This window comes from Mercurialis annua, linkage group LG7, assembly GCF_937616625.2.
Source record: "Mercurialis annua linkage group LG7, ddMerAnnu1.2, whole genome shotgun sequence".
NCBI classification, from domain to species: domain Eukaryota; kingdom Viridiplantae; phylum Streptophyta; class Magnoliopsida; order Malpighiales; family Euphorbiaceae; genus Mercurialis; species Mercurialis annua.
Genome location: NC_065576.1, coordinates 40,304,127 through 40,322,695, shown reverse-complemented (window position 1 = coordinate 40,322,695; position 18,569 = coordinate 40,304,127). Strand labels below are relative to the sequence as shown.

Genomic DNA, 18,569 nt, shown 5'->3' with positions numbered 1-18,569 from the left:
TTTTTGATGATACGGTATCGTTTTCTTTTTAGTTTTTTCTAAAATTTTAAAACCCAAACAATAATCCCACTTATATCTACCAAAATAAAAAGGATAATTGTATTGCTCGCCTTTAGATACCGGTGGCTTTTAAAACCATCAAATCATTTTCTAAGGGGATTAATAAATTTTTCATATTTGAACTTTTAAAAAAGAACAATATGACAAAAATTATATTAAACTGGTAAGTAAGCTTGTTAAATTATTACACGTTAGCTGTTGAACCGATTTATATCATAAAAAGATGGCATGGCGTATGACGTGACTGAAATATACAGTTGACTAACTGGCGTTTTTACCTGTTACCGAAACAAAACCGGTTGGAACAGCTAATGTAATTATTTAACAAGTTCAAATACCATATTAATATAAGGTTTTGTTGAAACGTCATATTTTTTTTTAAATCCAGACATCAAAAGTTTATTAATATCTTTTCTAATAAATATGTTTTATTACCAGTTATTTATTCATTCGGTAACATATCGAAATTGTAATTATATCCTACATGTCTAACCGGTTACAAAAATATACTCGTTTTCTTAGTTGTTAAACTCTTGCAGCTTCTTTTTCTCTTTTCATCTCTTATTCTTTTTTAATATTTTTCGGGGTTTGATCATGAATAATTTTTTATACAATCATTCACGGTGAGGAAATGGTTTGCGGCCACTAGAATTTATTAGTGATGGGAAATTTGTACTCATTTGGCAAACTCCTTATTATGCTCTCATGGGTGCGTTAGAGGTGTTTACGTATATCAACCATCTAGAGTTTTTAACGGGCAAGCATAGAACGGTAAATGCTTCTAAAGTTTGATGTGCATGGCTTCAATTTCTAACAGATTATGCGAACAACATTTTGCATAAATCGGTCAAAAATATTTTTGAATTTGTTTCATGAGGTAATGTGTATTATCTTCCTTCAAAGAGCTTCCTTTTTGCAACCATATGCCGATTTTTTGTTCCTTTTTAAAGAGGATTGGAGGTATAAATTCACTCTATTTAAATAGGGAGATTTTCGAAACGAACAAAGGATCAATTCACCCCCTCAACTTGGCACGAAATATCAAATAAGTCATTTCTACCGTTTTTGAATCAAACAGACCCGCAACTTTACCAAACCGAATCGATGCAACCCGCAACTTAATAAAACCGGTTCATATTCACCCTTCTGACAAAAAAAAGAGAGTGAATTACCTAATTAAAAAAATTAATCCTAACTTAATATTAATTAAACATAATTAAAATTCTAATTAAACCTACCTATTCTAATTAAAGACCTACATCTAATCAACCGGAAACCGCCGCCACCGCCACCGTCAAACATTCCGTCCACCACCAAAACTGTTGCTGGATAAAATTCCCCCACCCCCCCCGCCAGATCTGTTCTTTTGAAGAACAGATCTGGCATCTGTTCTTCACGAAGAACAGCAGACTGCTCTGCTGTTCTTCGTGAAGAACAGATCTGTTCTTCGCGAGAAGAACAGACCTGTTCTTCTCGCGAAGAACAGTTCTCTGTTCTTCTCACAATCTGTTCTTCGTGAGAAGAACAGAGATCTGTTCTTCGCGAGAAGAGCTGGTTTCTGTTCTTCTCGCGAAGAACAGAGGCTGTTCTTCGTGAAGAACAGTCGTTCTTCACTCGTGAAGAACAGTCGTTCTTCACGAAGAACAGTTCATCTGTTCTTCACGAAGAACAGATGATACCTGTTCTTCGTGAAGAACAGGTACAGATCTGTTCTTTTGAAGAACAGGTCTGTTGATCTGTTTTTCAAAAGAACAGATTCGCCGGAAAAAGAATTCCGGCAGGAAGTTATGGCTGCCGGTGGCCATGGAAGAATAAGGAAAAAAAGAAATCAGAAATTTTGGTGAAATGGACAAGGAAGGTGGGAAGGAGAAGAAGGAAAAAAGGGAATTTTGATCCTTAAGTTTTTATTTGAAAAATAAATTAATTTTTGAAGTTTTAATTTAAAATGGATAAAATTGGAATTTTAAAATCATTAACCATTAAACCAGAAAATGGAACAAATATTGAGTACTATTTTGAACTTTTTTCCCTTCAAAACCAGAGAGTGTATTACACTCTCTTAGGGAGGGTGCGATTTGTACGATTTTGCAAAGTTGCGGGTCTGTTTGATCCGAAAACGGTAGAAATGACTTATTTGATATTTCGTGCCAAGTTGAGGGGGTGAATTGATCCTTTATTCTTTTCGAAACTATCTTACTTTTAAAGAGTAATTACAATAATTTATCCCACCGGTACTTGGATTTTGGAAAGTAATTTTAAAAATATTTTTTTTTAATTAGAACTCCATTAACACAAACAATATTTTTTAATCAACAATTGATGCCTCTCTCTTTCTCTTAAATTTCTTCATTTCTATCAAATCTCTTTTTCCCTCTCAGATTTCTATTTTTAAAATTCATGGCGTATACAAGAACAAAGAAGTCTAGCCGTTTATAGTAAAAGAAAACCTAAGTCGATTGTATTAGAGAACAAACCGGCATATATAACATCAGAAAATAAAAACAAAATTTCATCGTCCTCGTCTTTCTTCCAGTGTTGTTGTGTTCAAAAAAAATCATTTTGTGTGACTGTTTAGATTTTCCAGTAAGATTGCAATTTGATTTTTTTGTAAAAAGATTATTTTACATCTCATGTTAATATGCTTAATGATGGAAACCGAAATATTATGAGTCGAGTCTTGTGGGATTTGCCCACCGATACGAATCTCAAAGCTCATTGAAGAATCTGAATATGATTTAATACCTAAAATAAAGGAGATTCTAGAAGAACAATCTTCTAAAAGAATAGAAAACACATTCCTAAATAGATTTACATGTCAAATGGGAATCCCTTTCCTATTTGAATACTAATACTAAATAGAAATCCCTTTCCTATTTAGAATTTACAAGTTATTCTCTCAGTAACACTATATAAGGAGTTTGAGGTATGCCTAAAACACATGATTTCACAATAAATACATTTATTCTCCCTTAAGCCTAAACTGACTTAAGCATTAGAAAGCTAATCGGACAAACCGTCTTATTATCCATCTACACTGTTTTGCAGGATTAACACCGTCGAAATGCCGAAATCCATCACTTAATTATTCTCTTATTTATATAAATCTACAATCCTAACTTCCAATTTATTTTGATGCTAATGATTATTTACACAAGGAATTCATTTATCTTTTTTTAGGAAAAATTTATCATAAATATACCAAGTGTTGGTGTATTTACACTAAAACCCTATAAAAACACACCGTAAAACACTATAATATATTATAAAAACACCATAAAAACATTATAAAAAATATCATCAAAAAATTATAATTAAAAAATTAAAAAAGATAATTTTGATAAACTAAAAAAGATATGAGATGTAAAGGTGTTAAAAAATGAGATACCGCTGTAATTAATTTGCAAAATGAGATATTCTGAAAAATTTCCTCATTTGAATTTGCTTTTAGTATTTTAAAATATAAAAAATTGAATTTATTTATCATAAGGAATCATTAATTTGAATTTTTTTAATAAACAAATTTATAATTAAAATTAAAAAAATAAAATAAAATGGATAACTTTAAAAAATTTAAAATAAAATAAAATGGATAACTTTAAAAATTTAAAATATATGATTTTTGTAAAAAAAATAGACTAATTAGTTTTAAGGTCCTTCAACTTTACTTTTTTAGTTTATCATGTCTTTAAATTTTTATTTGGTCTTATTTGGTCCCTAAATTTTATATTTCTAATTTATTTGCCATTTAAACTTTTTTGATCCTTCAACTTTACTTTTTTTAGTTTATCTCATTCTTAAACTTTTATCAGTATGAGACCCGAGAAAGAAAAAAAATCAAAGTACATGGACCAAATAAGACCAAATTATGGAAGTTCATGGACAAGATGAATCAATAACGTAAAATTCAAGGTCCCGTTAAGACTAAATGGAAGTTTAAAAACCAGATAAACTAACAACGTAAAGTTCAAGGACTTTAAAATGAATTAACCCAAAAAACGGTTAATCCATACAAAGTTATCTTGAACAAAGGATCACTTTACCCCTCAACTTGGCACAAAGTATCAAAAACGTCCAAATTGAAAAAATCGGATCATGTTTACCCTGAACTTGCCCTATGGTGACGTGTCATCTTAATTGGAGATTGGATTTTTAATTACTTATAATTTACTCTAATTAATTATATTTAAACTTAGTTAATCATAATTAAACTCATTTAAAAAAATTATAATTAAACTCTAATTAATCTAAGTGCTATTTTGAACCTTTTTTAAAAAAAATTGAATTTATTTTCTGTTTCAGCGAGGAAGAGGAGCCTCCTCGCCGGAGAAGGGAGCTACTGCTGCTCTTCTCAGAGAAGGAGCAACAGCTCTTCGAAGCTCTGCTCCTCGCCTTGAGGAGTGATGTGCTCCTCAGGCGAGGAACAGATATGCTCCTTGGCAAGGTGAACAGATCCGGAGATGCTCGATTTTTCGGTTTGTCGATTTTTTATTTTATTTTTTTCGGCGAAAGGTTTAGTCTTTTTTCTTAAATCGTTTTAGGTATTTTTATGATTTTTGTATTAAAAAATTATTGATAATTAATACGAATTAAAAAAATTATTATTATTTGTTAAATTATGGAGATTAATTTGATATGGAAAGTTTTATATTAAAAGAATTATTATTTTTAAAATTATTACGTATTAATTTAAAATGTTAATTAAAAATTAGGTCCATTTTAAATCTTTTGCATTAGAAACCATTTAGGAAAAAATCGCCATTAAAACAGAGAATGTAGCTCACTCTAATGGGTGAGAGTGGTGAGGAGGATTTTCGCACTATTTTTGACAAGTTTAGGATAAAAATAATTTTTGTGCCAATTTGAGTGGGATAAAGTCATTCTTTTTCATAATTGACTTAATGCCCGTAGTATACGTAGTGATGGATACCGAATCCTATCGAAAGTATAATGGAGCCGAGTTACAGGAGATCTACTCTCAGGTGATACCGGACTCCCCCTGAAGATCCGAAGATATGAAGGAAATACCGAATCTCTTTAGATTCGGTGACATAAAGACCGAATCCCGTGTGATCCGCCGAGAGCGCTTCGAGTCCGGGATTCAGGTAAACGACTAAATATGGAAATATTGTCCTATTTGGACACAAACACTACATATGGAAGGATAAGCTCTACTTTAGGAAGATAAGACTATTTAGGAAGACGTTCCTAAATAGGACTCTTATCAGATTAAGGTAGATCACGACAAATCAGAAGAATCCCTACGATATTGCCGAATCCCTATAAAGTAGGATTCACTTGCCTAATACAACTCTACTAGGTATATTCGACTACTATAAAAGGAGCACGAGGTATGCCTACAATCACAATTACATTCATATACTCAAAACGCTGCTCAAAGCTCTAGACTGACTTTAGCATCGGAGAGTTAATCGGACAACCACCGTCCGGTTAGCTTCTACCCTGTTTTGCAGGTTCACTCACCGGTTCAGAAGGCAGACTCCATCAATTGGCGCCGTCTGTGGGAAAAGCTTAACTAAACTTCAAAAGAAGGAGCTTTTCTGAACTCAAATACAAATCTCATTGAAGAAGATGACTTCTGAAAGAGTAAACCTGAAAGACAAACAGCCAATGGACCCAAAAAACACTCCGGAGATAATCAACGTGACGGAAGACGGGCTTCACAACTCCGGGGAAAAAAGCAACACCGGAGGACCCTCTTTCTCAACACCTCAGTACCAAACTAATCCGATAAGGGGAAGCAACCCAATTGCTTTCAACCTAAGCACTGAAGAACAAGCACCAAATGCAGCAGCACAAGATCCACACAGCGAAATGCTGAAAAAGATACTAGAATCTGTACAGGCAAATCTTGACAGATTGGCTAGCGAAGCCAAAAGAACAAACGACAGGCACGAAGAAACTATGAAAATGCTAAGGGAAAACTTCAGCCCTACAGCTCCCAGAAGAAGGGAAAGAACAGAAAATGCAAACCCAGGCCGACGAGAGACAAGGGCAGAAAACAACAAAAGCAAGGAACCCCGAACCAGAGGGAACGAAGAAAGGAACGAAACAAGAAACCAGCGAGAAAATAAAACCAGCGACGAGGAAAGTCCGAACAGAGAAAAATCTAACGAGGAATCGCCGGAGGCACCCAGAAATGAGCACAACCAGGAGGACGCCCGAAGCGGTCTGAATACGAAAAGAGACGAACGAAGGGAGAAGGAAAAAGAAGACGCCCCGCCAAGGAGTAAGCGACAAGAAAGAGATGCAGGGAAAGAGCAAACTAAGAAAAAACACCAAGAAGGAGAGGGCGAATCGTCAGAGACACCCCAAAAAAGCAAAGCCACATATGTGGTGGAAGAAGATTTAGAAGAGAAGATCGCCAAAGCACTCAAAAAACTAAAATCTGAAGAATTGGATATAGACGACCTCAGGTTGAAAGGATCACCCCTCTCGCCCGAGATCATGGAGGAAACCATCCCGCACAGCATGAAGCTGCCGACCTTGCCAATTTTTAATGGGGAAGGAGACCCCCGAGACCATACCTCTAGGTTCACAGCGACCATGGGGCTACTCAGCGTATCAGACGCCATCCTCTGCAGGGTTTTCCCTACCACACTCACGGGCACAGCCCAGAGATGGTATAACAAATTAAAACCAGGCTCGATCAAAAGCTTCGCTTCGCTTTCAACAGAGTTCCTCAACAGATATCTCACAAACATCCCAGCTAAAACCACTACCAGTATCCTAAGAGCCTGTATCCAAGAAGAAGGAGAAACCCTGCGAAGCTACATCGAACGATTCAACAAGCAAGCTATGAAGATAGACAACCTGAACGTCGACATGGCGACAGAAGCATTGCGAGACGGGACGCGATTCGGAAAGCTGGTGGACAAGCTGCTAGTCAATAAACCCACAACTTTCTCGAACTTAATGGGCATAGCTCAGAAATACTTCGTGTTAGACGAAGGGCGAAGGGCGATTCGCAGAAAGGAAGCAAAAGGAAAAGAATCAAAAGAGAGATCCAGAGAAAAAACCAAGTCCAAACCTGATGACAGGAGAGGAAGACCCGAAGAGAGTAGACGATTCGCCCCCCAGACAAGATATGAATCGAGATATGATCCCAGAGATGACGAGAATAACTTCACTCCGCTAAACACCAGCCGAACTAATGTCCTCATGTGGATCAAAGAAAACGTCAAAAACGTGGTATGGCCACCAAAAATGAAAGCAGAAATAAGAGACACCAGAAAGTACTGCAAATTTCATGACGATTACGGACATGAAACGGATAGCTGCAGAGACTTGAAGGTCGAGATCGAAAGAATGATCGACACAGGCGAGCTGAGGAAATTTGTGGCCCGAAAGGAGAAGAGCAGTGACAAGGGAGAAAAAAGAAACAGAGAAGACAAGCCGAAAGAAAAGGAAGACGAGCGCCCATCCAAAATTCTGGGAACCATACACATGATTAACGGAGGAGGACATAGCAGCTCCACGACCAGGAGGAAGCAGAGGAAGGAAGTAATGAACATACGAGAAACTCACATGCCGCCAGTGATCTTCGATGTAGAAGACTATGAACACGTCAAAGCACCTCACAACGATGCTTTGGTAGTGACCACTATCATTGAAAATTGGAACATGGAGCGGATCCTTATCGACGAAGGAAGCGCAGTAAACCTCATGACAAACGCAGCATACAAAATGTTGGGAGGAACAGCGTCAAGGCTACGCCGAGTCCCAATTCCGCTATCAGGACTCGGGGGCCCCTCCATCACTCCGCTGGGAGCAGTCACCTTGGAAGTAATAATCGGCCCAGAAAGAGGAATAAACAAGAAAATCATGTCACTATTTAACATAGTGGACATGGAATTGACATATAATGCCATCCTAGGAAGACCTTTCCTCCATGATTCGGCAGCAGTAACCAGCATCAGAGCGCTGGCAATGAAGGTACCAACTGAAAAGGGAGTAGTGACGCTGAGAGGAGACCAAGGAATAGCCAAGAAGTGCTATGACGAGTCAGTGGTGGATCTCCAAGAAAACAAAACCGAAAAGAAGGAAGAATAGGAACGAAAAACGACCCATCATCGGTAACGACTTTACGTCTTACCAGATGGCGTCAAATCTATCTTTAATTTTTTGTATGCCATCTTTTTATCAATAAAAGTTCAATTTTGCTGCTATTTGATTAGCCAGACGAACCAATAAAGAAATAAAAATCAAGAACAGCCACGAACGATTAAATCAAAGATGAAAGAAGAAAAAATAAAGATCAAATTCAAGAAAGGCTAAGAGCCAAGAAAATGAGTATAAATTAACTCAAAGCAAAACCACCGGAATAGGCGAATCGCCACCAAAGGTTAAAAGCCAAGAAAATGAGTTTAAATTAACTCAAGGCAAAATCGCCGGAATAGGCGAATCGCCACCAAAGGTTAAAAGCCAAGAAAATGAGTTTAAATTAACTCAAAGCAAAATCGCCGAATCAGGCAAATCGCCACAAAAGGCTAAAAAATGAGTTTAAATTAACTCAGAAAAGGCAAGTCGCCAAAAAAGAGTTTAGATTAACTCGAAACAAAAACAAAAATAAAAGAGTTTAGATTAACTCTACAAAAAGCAACGCCAAGAACAGAGTTTAGAATAACTCTCGAGGCAAGACAGGTACATAAAAATTAATATAAGGCGGATGCGCATTCCGAAGAAACACGAAGAAAATATATTCATAAATTGCGAATTACAAAAGGAAAAATTAGTACATCAGCAAATACAATCAAAAGATAAACTACTAGACACGGTCTTTAGACATCTTGACAAGAAGATCACGAGCGATGGCTTGGGGATCCAACCCGTTAACCCCAGAAAGATCAATATCAGGATTCTGCTCTAGAAGCTTCCTCCCAATCGCAAGACGATACTCGCTTATCAAAGCAGAGTAAAAAGCTTTCGTATCTAGCAGACGGATATGAAGACTCTCAACCTCCGATCTTAGACTGTCCCTCTCCCCACCAACAAGGGAATTGATTCGAATAAGCTCCTCAATCTCTTGAGTCAAGTCATCGGTTTTCTTCTCGATCACTTTAACTTGGCGATCATTAATCGCATCCTGCGCCTTAAGCTGCGCCAGAAGGGAATCATGCTCTTCCAAAGAAGCCTTCAATTAGGCCCTTTCAGACTCGGAAGTCGCCAAAAGAGAAGACAGACGCTCAACTTCCTCCTCGGCACACTGTCGGCGGTCGTTCAATACCAGAATAGATTGAAGAGCCTACAAACACCAGAAACAAACAAATAAGGAAACAACTGAATACAAAAAACATATTATATTCAAGAAAGAAAGCACTTACAGAGAAACCATGAAAACAAGCCAGATCGGAAAGCTCCTGACCCGGCCTACCACAAAACCACGTAACATCAGCAGGAATCGCCAAAGTCCGGATATATTCCGCTAGCACTCTAGGATTCAGCAAACTGGCAGGATCCTGACCTTCGACCCACTGCACCAAATCTGGAGCAGAGGAAGAGTCTCCAGGAAAACTCTTCCTCGATGGAGAACCATCGCCAACTCGACGTCTCTTCCTAGAAGGAGAATCCGGGTCTCGACCCAGAGGAATCTCTCCCGAATCAGCAACAACCAACCCCTCTGAAGTCACACCCCCAACTCCCCCAGAAACGGTAAATGATGTTAGGGGGGGAAGTGGCGACGGAACCGCCTCGTCACCTACTGGAACAGCCGAGTCATCATCATCATCTACAACAATAACCTCAGGCAACGCTATCTCGGCGGGAGCTATGGGAATATCAACAGGAGCCCCATCCACGTCAATGTCGCCAGGAATAATGTTGGCAATAGGAACGTCAGGACCACCCATCGGAACGTCCAAATCTACTTGAAATCCGGAAAGGAAATCGTCAGAAGAAGAAGACATCCTACAAAAGAAACATTAAAAAGAACTTAAGCAAATTAATATAACTTGAACAAAAGAGTAGCAAAGATCCGCCAAGCCTCGAGGAGGATCCTCCAAAGGAAACCATCGACGCCGAAGACGACTATTGACCAAGACATCTAGAATGGGACGCGATTCAATACTACAGGAAGATATGTCGAAAGCAAGTTTTGACTCGGATAAACTTAAAGGAGAAGGACAGCTCCGAACTTGATGAGAAGAAAAACCATCCGAAAAATGAAGAAAAGCAAATTTATGGTAAACAATAAAGAAACGCCTTCGCCAGCGACTGGTTAGGCAAGGAAGATAAATACGAGATCGCCCTTCTCTGCCAAGGGCGAAAACGAAGCAACCATCACACTTCCTAAAATCTACAAAATGATATAACACTTTGAGAGAAGGGGCACAGCCCCGGAGCCTACATGCCTCCGAAAAGGCGAGCACTACTTTAATCGTACCAGGGTAAAGTTGCCCCAGAGCAACCTTTAAATCCCTACACACTTCTACTAAAAATGAATCTAAAGGAAACCTAAGACCAGCAGCAAATTGCTCTTCGAAGAGAACCGCCCTACAAGAAGATCCTGGAGAATCGGACGCAGCCATATCGGCACCGGGTAATATTACCCTATAATCGAAAGGAAAGCTATACTTAAAATAGATATCTAAGACTTCATCCCTACGAAGCTTTGATCGGGTAAAAGCCATAGCAGCGCATGCATCTTCCACTCGACTAAGAGGCATCCTAGAACAGGAAATCACAAACATAAACACAGAATAAGGATCAAACAAAAAATATATTGAAGAACACGTTGAAAAACACATCGAAGAACACCAAGTACAGAAAAGGAATTTCCATAATATAAATCATGGAGGATATACACAAAGAAGAAAGCCATATTAACATCCAAACGACGAAAGAAAACATACCTGAAAAATCTGGAGAAAACAAGTCACGAAGAATCAAATAATCAAACGAAGAACGAAAAGGAAATAGCTACAAGAAATGAGAGTAAATTCGAAAAGTAAGTAAGAGGGAAAAGAAGAAATGCAAAGAGATTAAATACAAAACGCTTTTGAATCATTAACCGTTGAATCATTAAATGCCGACACGTGGCAACACAGAATCTTACTAAAGAAGAAACGTCACTCACAAACATATGAAACGACTCGCCCGGAATACAAAACGACTCGCCCGTATAAGATAACTCAGCTCCAAAAGAGCTAAAATCCACTAAGGCATAAATGCCAAACTACTTCAGCTCACTTGCGGGGGGGCTAATGATGGATACCGAATCCTATCGAAAGTATAATGGAGCCGAGTTACAGGAAATCTACTCTCAGGTGATACCGGACTCCCCCTGAAGATCCGAAGATATGAAGGAAATGCCGAATCTCTTTAGATTCGGTGACATAAAGACCGAATCCCGCGTGATCCGCCGAGAGCGCTTCGAGTCCGGGATTCGGGTAAACGACTAAATATGGAAATATTGTCCTATTTGGACACAAACACTACATATGGAAGGATAAGTTCTACTTTAGGAAGATAAGACTATTTAGGAAGACGTTCCTAAATAGGACTCTTATCAGATTAAGGTAGATCACGACAAATCAGGAGAATCCCTACGATATTGCCGAATCCCTATAAAGTAGGATTCACTTGTCTAATACAACTCTACTAGGTATATTCGACTACTATAAAAGGAGCACGAGTTATGCCTAGAATCACAATTACATTCATATACTCAAAACGCTGCTCAAAGCTCTAGACTGACTTTAGCATCGGAGAGTTAATCGGACAACCACCGTCCGGTTAGCTTCTACCCTGTTTTGCAGGTTCACTCACCGGTTCAGAAGGCAGACTCCATCACGTAGTAACATTAAGAGAAAATTACACACTTTACCAAAAAAAATAAAAATAATTACAAAACTATATGTTGACGTTTTTCATTTACAAAAATCTTAATAATATTTACAAAAGTACAAAATAATAAAAAATAATATCAAACATACGGTGTATACTGTGGGTATAATGTCAATATACTAATAAACTAACATTATATCAACATTATATAAACATATACCAACATTATACCAACATTATACATACTGAGCTTTTATTAATATTAAATAAAAATTTACCAAAATTACATCAAATCGTATACTAAAAATTAAATTAATAAAATACCAAAATTATACCAACAGTATACCAAGAGTGTGCACATCAAAATATACTGAAATTTTATTATTACATCAACATTACACCACATCGCATACTAAATATTAACCTTACCAACAATATATAAATTCTCTAATTTATTACCAACTTTAGTGAAAAATACATATAAAAAAAATATACATATTATCAATTAGAAAAAATATATAAAAATTTATAATCGATATACCAAAAATATACTGAAATTATACCAATAATAAACCAAATATTATTTTTAAATTATCTGATTTATAGTTTTAATATTCCAAAATTATACCATAATTATACCGATATTATACAAATCATACTTTTATAATTAATTTTTATTTTTAGTACTTTTGTAATTAATTTTAAATCAATCGTATTTTTATAAATAAAAAAATTTACGGATATTTTTATAAATATTTTTAAAATTTTAGCTACTTTTATCATCGTCCCTAACATTAACGGACAAAATCTGTTTTCAAATGAGAAAACAAAAAACAAAATCACTAAATCATGAACTCCACTTGTCTATTCACCTCCCATTTCCCAACCGCCACGCTCACCGCCAAAACCAATCACCGCCGCCTCCGCCGCCGCAATACCTTCCCAAAAATGTCACTCAACTCCACGCCAACGCCACCATCACCACTACCACCACAGCCTCCAAACCCCAAAACCCTCATAAACACCGTCACTAAACTACTCTGGGGTCAATCACTGCCACCAGGGCTCCTAATCTCCACCGTCCGTACCGCCTGGACCACCACCTGGCAACTCATGATGTCCCAGCTAGCTCCCTCTGATGCCTCCGGCACATACACTCGACCCACTTCCAAATTCCGCCTCAAAAATACCCAATTTTCCCGCCAAAATTCAACTTCTTTACCTTACCACCTCTATGTAGGGTTACCATGCCCATGGGCCCACAGAGCCCTAATTGTCAGAGCTCTCAAAGGTCTAGAAGATTCCATCCCCGTGTCCATTGCAGCACCGGGTCAAGACGGTTCTTGGGTATTTGAGAATAGAGGAGTTGTAAATACGGGTACGGGTATCCTTGTTCCGGGTATAGATAGTGCTCATGGATGCAAGAATTTAAAGGAAGTTTATCAGCTTACAAGAGGAGGATATAATGGGCGGTCCACAGTGCCAATGTTATGGGATGTTCAGAGGAATGAGGTTTTTTGTAATGAAAGTTATGACATTATTCAGTTTTTTAATTCGGGTCTAAACGGGTTAGCCCGTAATCCGGATTTGGATTTGGAACCAGAGTCATTAAAGGGAAAGATTGAGGAGTGGAATCAAGTTATTTATCCTAATGTAAACAATGGTGTTTATAGGTAATTGTAAAGTGTAACTATTTATGTTTGTGCAGAAATAGTTTAAGAGATGAAAAGGAATGTGATTTTGTTCTTGTTTTTTGTGTATTGCAGGTGCGGTTTTGCGCAGAGTCAAGAGGCGTATGATAAAGCGGCCAATGATTTGTTTAGCACATTGGATATGGTGGATGATCGTTTGGGTAGTTCGCGTTACTTGTGTGGCGATACTATTACATTAGCAGATGTTTGTTTATTTACTACTTTGATTCGGTTTGATCTTGTGTATAATGTTCTGTTTAAGTGCACCAAGAAAAAGCTGCTTGAGTATCCTAATCTTCATGGATATATGCGTGATATATATCAGGTAATTGGCTATTTGATCTTTTAGTTTTACGAATTTGTTTTGTCTTTCTTGTTGAACTATTATGAACTTCCAGTACAAGTTTTATGTGAGTTTCTGCTTGCTTATGGTGTATCTAAAAAATAGGATATTTTAAATTTAAATGGTTATATATGATTAGGCATGTAATTTTAGATCAAGCTGCATTTTCGTGTTATGTTTTGTCAAGAAGATAAGGAAATAATTTTCTTGTTGAGACCACAGACTTTAGAGAGAGGAGTCCGTCAAATAGATCCAACTTGAGATAGTAGTAAGAAAATTTTGATTAATTTGACCAAAAATTATAATATTTTGGGCTTATTTGATCTTAATAGATAAAATTAGACTAAATTAATCATAGACTGACTGAAATGACCTTTCCCAAAGATTTTATGTCAATTCTTGGAAGTTCCAAGGGGGCAAGAGAGTATGGACAATGCTAGAGTGTACATAAATGATTAATGCGGCAAACTCGAATCTTATGTTATATTGGTTCTGAAAATGGAAAGCGGTTTGTTATATTGAACCACAGGAGACTTTTGATGTTTTTGCTGCCAAGATGGACCTAAAAACTAGTTAAACTATGCCTAGAAATAAACTTCTTTGTTGCAACACAATTTTGTTATTGCTATAAATGATTTTTGGTTGTTTGATAATGTGCACGAAGGAACCCATAATTTGCCTCTTTGTTCAGCTTTTGGCTTATTTTGACATGATAGCATGCTTATTCAGGTTGATGCTTGAGCATCCAATCTTATGTTTGGATGTTTTTAAGCTTCTGTAATTGTGTTAAAGTTACTCATGTCTTGCATTTGTTTTGCCAAACAGACTCCAAAGGTTGCGGAAACTTGCAACTTTTCTGCTATTATGGATGGTTACTACAAAGTTTTATTTCCGCTGAATCCCGGCAGCATTAGTCCAGTTATGCCTTCAGGATGTGACCATGAATTTCTATCCGCACCTCACAAAAGGGAATTGCTATCACCTATGCAGGTTTTTGTTTCATAAGTCTATTCACATCAAATCTCTGTGTATATATATACTGATAGAATTTGTCTCTGTATAGATAGATATACTAGTATTTGTAATGAAGGCTGTTTTTTTTTTTTTTACTATCCAATAAGAATGAATTTTATTACTTATAGTTTGATGGCTATACAAATAATTTATCCTTTGCATTAATAATATAATCATACTAGTAAGGCCTAATGCACTAGAAAATCCAAACCTATGAAACCTTTTGCAAATCTAACCAAACTTTAATTTTTTTGCAATTTTATCCCAATTGCAAAATGTTACAGAAATTCTAACCATATGGCTCTAATTTTTTTTTTGAACTTTAATCATATGGCTCTAATGCAATCTGACACCACAATACATAAAACAATTACTTTTACAAAACAATTAGATTCTCTAAATAACTAATAGTAACTTACATGGCGGATCAAGTCGGTTTGATTTCCTCAACTCAAAACCTTCCAGAATCGAAGCCGAACTCCTTAATTGCTGCCTTTGCTTGAACTGCTATCCATTCCAGAATCATGTTACTTCCTGATATTTGCACCACTTCAGAATCACCAACAGATTGCTCACTCATTTGTATTTTCAGGGGTTTGCCTTTATGCTTTCTTTGGATAAAGATGAGATCAATTGAAAATTTTATGGTTTTCAAATGATAACTTAGGTTGTTGTTGAAGACAACCTCCTTTAATCCACGCCAGCAAGGGTATATATAAGTAAATTCAACTTTAGTTGGCAACATGGAAGACACGTCGGATGTGCACACGTTCTCAAATCAATTGGAAGTTATTCGGTTAGAATTTCTGGAAACTTTGCAATTGGGTTAAAGTTGCAAAAAAGGTTGGTTGGATTTGCAAAAAGTCGAATATGTTTGCGAAAGAAATCTATGGTGCAGTTGGTAACTCAAAGCGGCACAAGGGACACACATGGCTCCGTTCCAGCCAATTTACAATGCAGGTCTTGTGGAACTTGTGCTTACATGGCATGACAGTGACTGGAGAACTGATGACCAGATTTTCCATACAGAATATACACGAAGACACTGTATCATCATCATCGCCGTCAAATATGACCTCCTGTAAAGCCTCAATTGATGACTGGGATGCTGGAATTTGCTTGGATTCTGTGTGTTCTAATAAATCCCTTACTGCTCCCTCAATCAATGTCTCAAAACAATTATATTTTGGATGTTCTTTGAGCAACCTCAGAAAGCGAATCCTGTCAGGAATTGGCTGTTGGTTGATCCATGCAATGCTATCAGAAATTTCTTGTCCTGCTAACTCAGTTTCTCTTGCATTAGCCATTGCCTCAAATTCATGATGCGGAATCATTATTTTTCGTTTGATACCAACTAGGAAGCTCAACTTCTTCGGCTGATCAGCAGTCGAAACTGCACTGGCCTTGCCACGAGCAAGACTAAGGATCTCCCTAACAACATCATCTCGATCCCCAAAAGGAATCCAGTCATCTCTCGGACTTGCTCTCCAATGAAGCTTATCTAAAGAAAAAGATATGTTCATGTCGGAGATCATCTTGCTAACAAAGTCCAACGAAGAATCATCTTCGGACAGTAAAGAATGGCATGGAACAAGAAAAGATTTCTCCGTGCATGAGCTTTCAATCTCCGTTGCTACCTTTTCTGCTCTGTTGAGAGATTCTAAAGTAAGGTGTCTCTTGCTCGTCGGGACCGTTACATCTGAAACATAGCTCGATGATACTTTAAGGTGAATGGAGATATCGGAAGTCGAAGAAGACTTATTTACCCTCGTACCCGTGTACAAGGCAGAGACGTAGACATTGCAGTTTTTGGACATAATTGATCGGTTGCTATTGAAAATGATGGTGAATTCTTTTGATGAATGTTGGTCTTTATATAGTGTCCAGAGAGTTCCATCTTTTTCCTATATGATAAGTGAAATTATTACATCCTTTTACGAATATGAAATTATATTCCTTTATCGTCTTTGTAATTTTACCCAATCCTGATAGGAGAAGGATACACTACACCTAACAAGTAAAAACCTTGTATATATTACACTGTGTCCGATTAGGGTTTCACAAAAATCTGAGTCTATTTCCTTGTAGCCCGCGTTTGCTTGTATTTTATGTGTAGAAACCTTAAAATGACAAGGTAAACAAAAAGCAACGTGAGAAGGTGACGGTTGCTTCTGAACTCACTGACGGTGGTTTGCCTGATGTGCTTGAGATTTATCAAGATTATAGTTAGAGGATCTTGTGTCTGATTCCAATAAATTAAAGGTTATGAAATTATTTGGCTATTGTTGTAATAATTTCGTGAGGAAGCAATTTCAGGCTTGATGTTTCTTCTTTCCACTACAGAAGGGTGGAAAATTAATCAAAAAAATTGGGAGAACTACAGTTTCTTACATGTCAAATCCCCGACCTACAAACTGTTTCTAGACTTTTATCTAGACTAGTTTTACATTACGTGCTACGCACGTGTCTCGTAATTTGACTCAGTTCAACTTTTTTCTTAATTCCCGTATTTGTCCAAACGGCCTATTATTGTGGGACGGAGGGAGTATAAGACAATAATTAATAGGGATAAAATAAGAAAAACTAAGAGTAATTATTATTTTCTTAATCTATGTGTAAAAAGAATATTTTCCTTTTTAAATGGGACTAGTTTTGCATTACGTGCTACGCACGTGGCTCGTAACGTAACTCGTCAATATATATAATAACTATATTCATTATAATTATATCAATTATCTTTATTTATAATTAATATTAGACTCATTAGAATTTTCTTAAAAAAATATAATATTTTAATTTATTAATTTTTAAAATTAATTGACATCAATAATATATATATTTATAATTTATTATATAATTACATTTATTACAATTATATCAATGTATTTTATGTATGATTATTAGTAAATTAGTTAGAGTTTTTTGAATTAGAAAAGTTGTTTTATATTTTGTAATTACTCCAGAAAATTCATATATACGATAGTTTAAAAAAGACATTATATGAAATATAATAGTTTCATTCAAGTTAAATTCATTAATTTGTCATTTATATTAAATATGTTTGTTTCTTCTTTCAATTGAATTTTATCTTTAATAGATAAATAAGTGTTTTAAGTTTATAATTAATCAAAAAGAGTTTTATATACAAGACAAAGGAGGGGATAAATGTTGTCACATGTAATCTAGTATTTCTATCTGAGTAAAAGTCGTAGTTAAATCTAATTAATTACTATATTTTATTTTATGCTATTAAGTGGTTCTATTTAGATTAAAGTGATTATTTCGTTATAAAGAACTTGTCCCACATAATTTAGTATTTCTATTTGACTAAAGTCAATGTTAAATCTAATTACTATTCTATATGCTATTGAGTGTTTCTATTTAACTTAACGTCATTATATTGTTAATAAATAAATATTTTTATTTTATAAATAATTAAAAAGGGTAATCAGGTTCGTGTTTTTAGCTATAAATACATACAATACAATTATAATCTAATTATGACTCTACTTATAATATAGTGCTGGTAATAAATTAAACAATCAGTTCCTATATAATAGACTATATTCTAGTCAAGAATCTAATTATAATATATATTAGATAATTAATTAATTAAAAGACCATAAAACTTTAATTTAGCAGCAAATTTAAAAGGGCTA

General features: G+C 36.1%; 2 protein-coding genes across 2 annotated transcripts; one reads left to right on the top strand and one right to left on the bottom strand.

The window, feature by feature from the left end:
* The first annotated feature begins 12,661 nt into the window (after positions 1-12,661).
* Positions 12,662-15,035, top strand: LOC126654844 (uncharacterized). Its single transcript, XM_050348840.2, has 3 exons — positions 12,662-13,535; positions 13,629-13,878; positions 14,722-15,035. The coding sequence occupies exons 1-3, from the start codon at positions 12,712-12,714 to the stop codon at positions 14,899-14,901; spliced, it is 1,254 nt and encodes a 417-aa protein (XP_050204797.2). The 5' UTR covers positions 12,662-12,711; the 3' UTR covers positions 14,902-15,035.
* A 758-nt stretch (positions 15,036-15,793) lies between these two features.
* On the bottom strand, positions 15,794-16,889 carry LOC126654845 (uncharacterized). The gene has a single exon (XM_050348841.2). It carries the CDS (start codon positions 16,725-16,727, stop codon positions 15,798-15,800), a length of 930 nt encoding a protein of 309 aa, XP_050204798.1. The 5' UTR covers positions 16,728-16,889; the 3' UTR covers positions 15,794-15,797.
* Between the last annotated feature and the right edge of the window lie 1,680 nt (positions 16,890-18,569).